The 932-nt window shown below is 56.8% G+C and overlaps 1 protein-coding gene across 1 annotated transcript in view; it reads left to right on the top strand.

Moving 5' to 3' along the window:
- Positions 1 to 353: 353 nt before the first annotated feature.
- PLEKHG5 (pleckstrin homology and RhoGEF domain containing G5) overlaps positions 354 to 932 on the top strand; it is a gene marked incomplete at its 3' end in the record, with an annotated part of 6,746 nt that continues 6,167 nt past the window's right edge. The window contains exon 1 of the mRNA XM_031062335.1: positions 354 to 615. Coding sequence (XP_030918195.1) covers positions 354 to 615 — 262 coding nt within the window. The remainder of the gene's footprint in view (positions 616 to 932) is intronic.

Here is a 932-nt window from a genome sequence, read left to right as displayed (position 1 = left end):
GAGGATCTGACTCCATGTTTCAGAAGGCTTGATTTATTATTTTATGATATATATTATATTAAAACTATACTAAAAGAATAGAAGAAAGGATTTCATCAGAAGGCTAGCTAAGAATAGAAAAAGAAAGAATTATAACAAAAGCTTGTGTCTTGGACAGAGAGTTCAAGCCAGCTGACTGTGATTGGCCATTAATTAGAAACAACTACATGAGACCAATCACAGATCTACTTGTTGCATTCCACAGCAGCAGATAATCAATGTTTACATTTTGTTCCTGAGGCCTCTCAGCTTCTCAGGAGAAAAAATCTTAAGGAAAGGATTTTTCACAGAATGTGTCTGTGACAGGTGTCACGATGGCCACGCTGTGGGACACATGGTGGCAGCGGAGGAGGGCTGAGGGTACAGGGCGTGCTGAGGCCGTGTCGAGACCTGCGACAGGGCACGGGTGGATGGCAGGGGGTGCTGCAGAGGGACCAGCGGCCCCTCGGAGAGAGCGCGGGTGGTGGGAGCGCGTCAGCGCTGACCTCAGCAGCGCCGGGAGGAAGGAGGGCAGGAAGTGGGGGCGGCTGGAGCTGCACAGGCGCTTCCTCCCCGCAGCAGAGCGGAGTTCTACAGGCAAGCCCGGGCAGGGCTGCCTCCTCCCAGCACCCTCGCACCCCTCCGCGGGCAGGGGGGCGGTGGGGGTCCCACACAGGGATGGGGATGTGTCAGCGGTGCAGTAGGATTTGCTGGCAGTGGCCGGCGGCACCACAATCCCCAGGAGCGGGGCCAGAAGGAGCCCCAGTGAGAAGGGCACTGGCCAGAGAACACAGGCAGTGCACTGTGCTGGGGGCCTGGCCGGGGGTTTAAAAATAACCCGCTGTGAATGCCTGGAGGGGCTGGGGCCGCGGCCGTGGCCGCACACAATCGGAGGGAAACCGCCGGCCTCGAGC

The sequence above is a fragment of the Geospiza fortis genome, unplaced genomic scaffold, assembly GCF_000277835.1.
Source record: "Geospiza fortis unplaced genomic scaffold, GeoFor_1.0 scaffold132, whole genome shotgun sequence".
Lineage (NCBI taxonomy): Eukaryota > Metazoa > Chordata > Aves > Passeriformes > Thraupidae > Geospiza > Geospiza fortis.
This window is presented reverse-complemented; position numbering and strand designations above follow the sequence as displayed.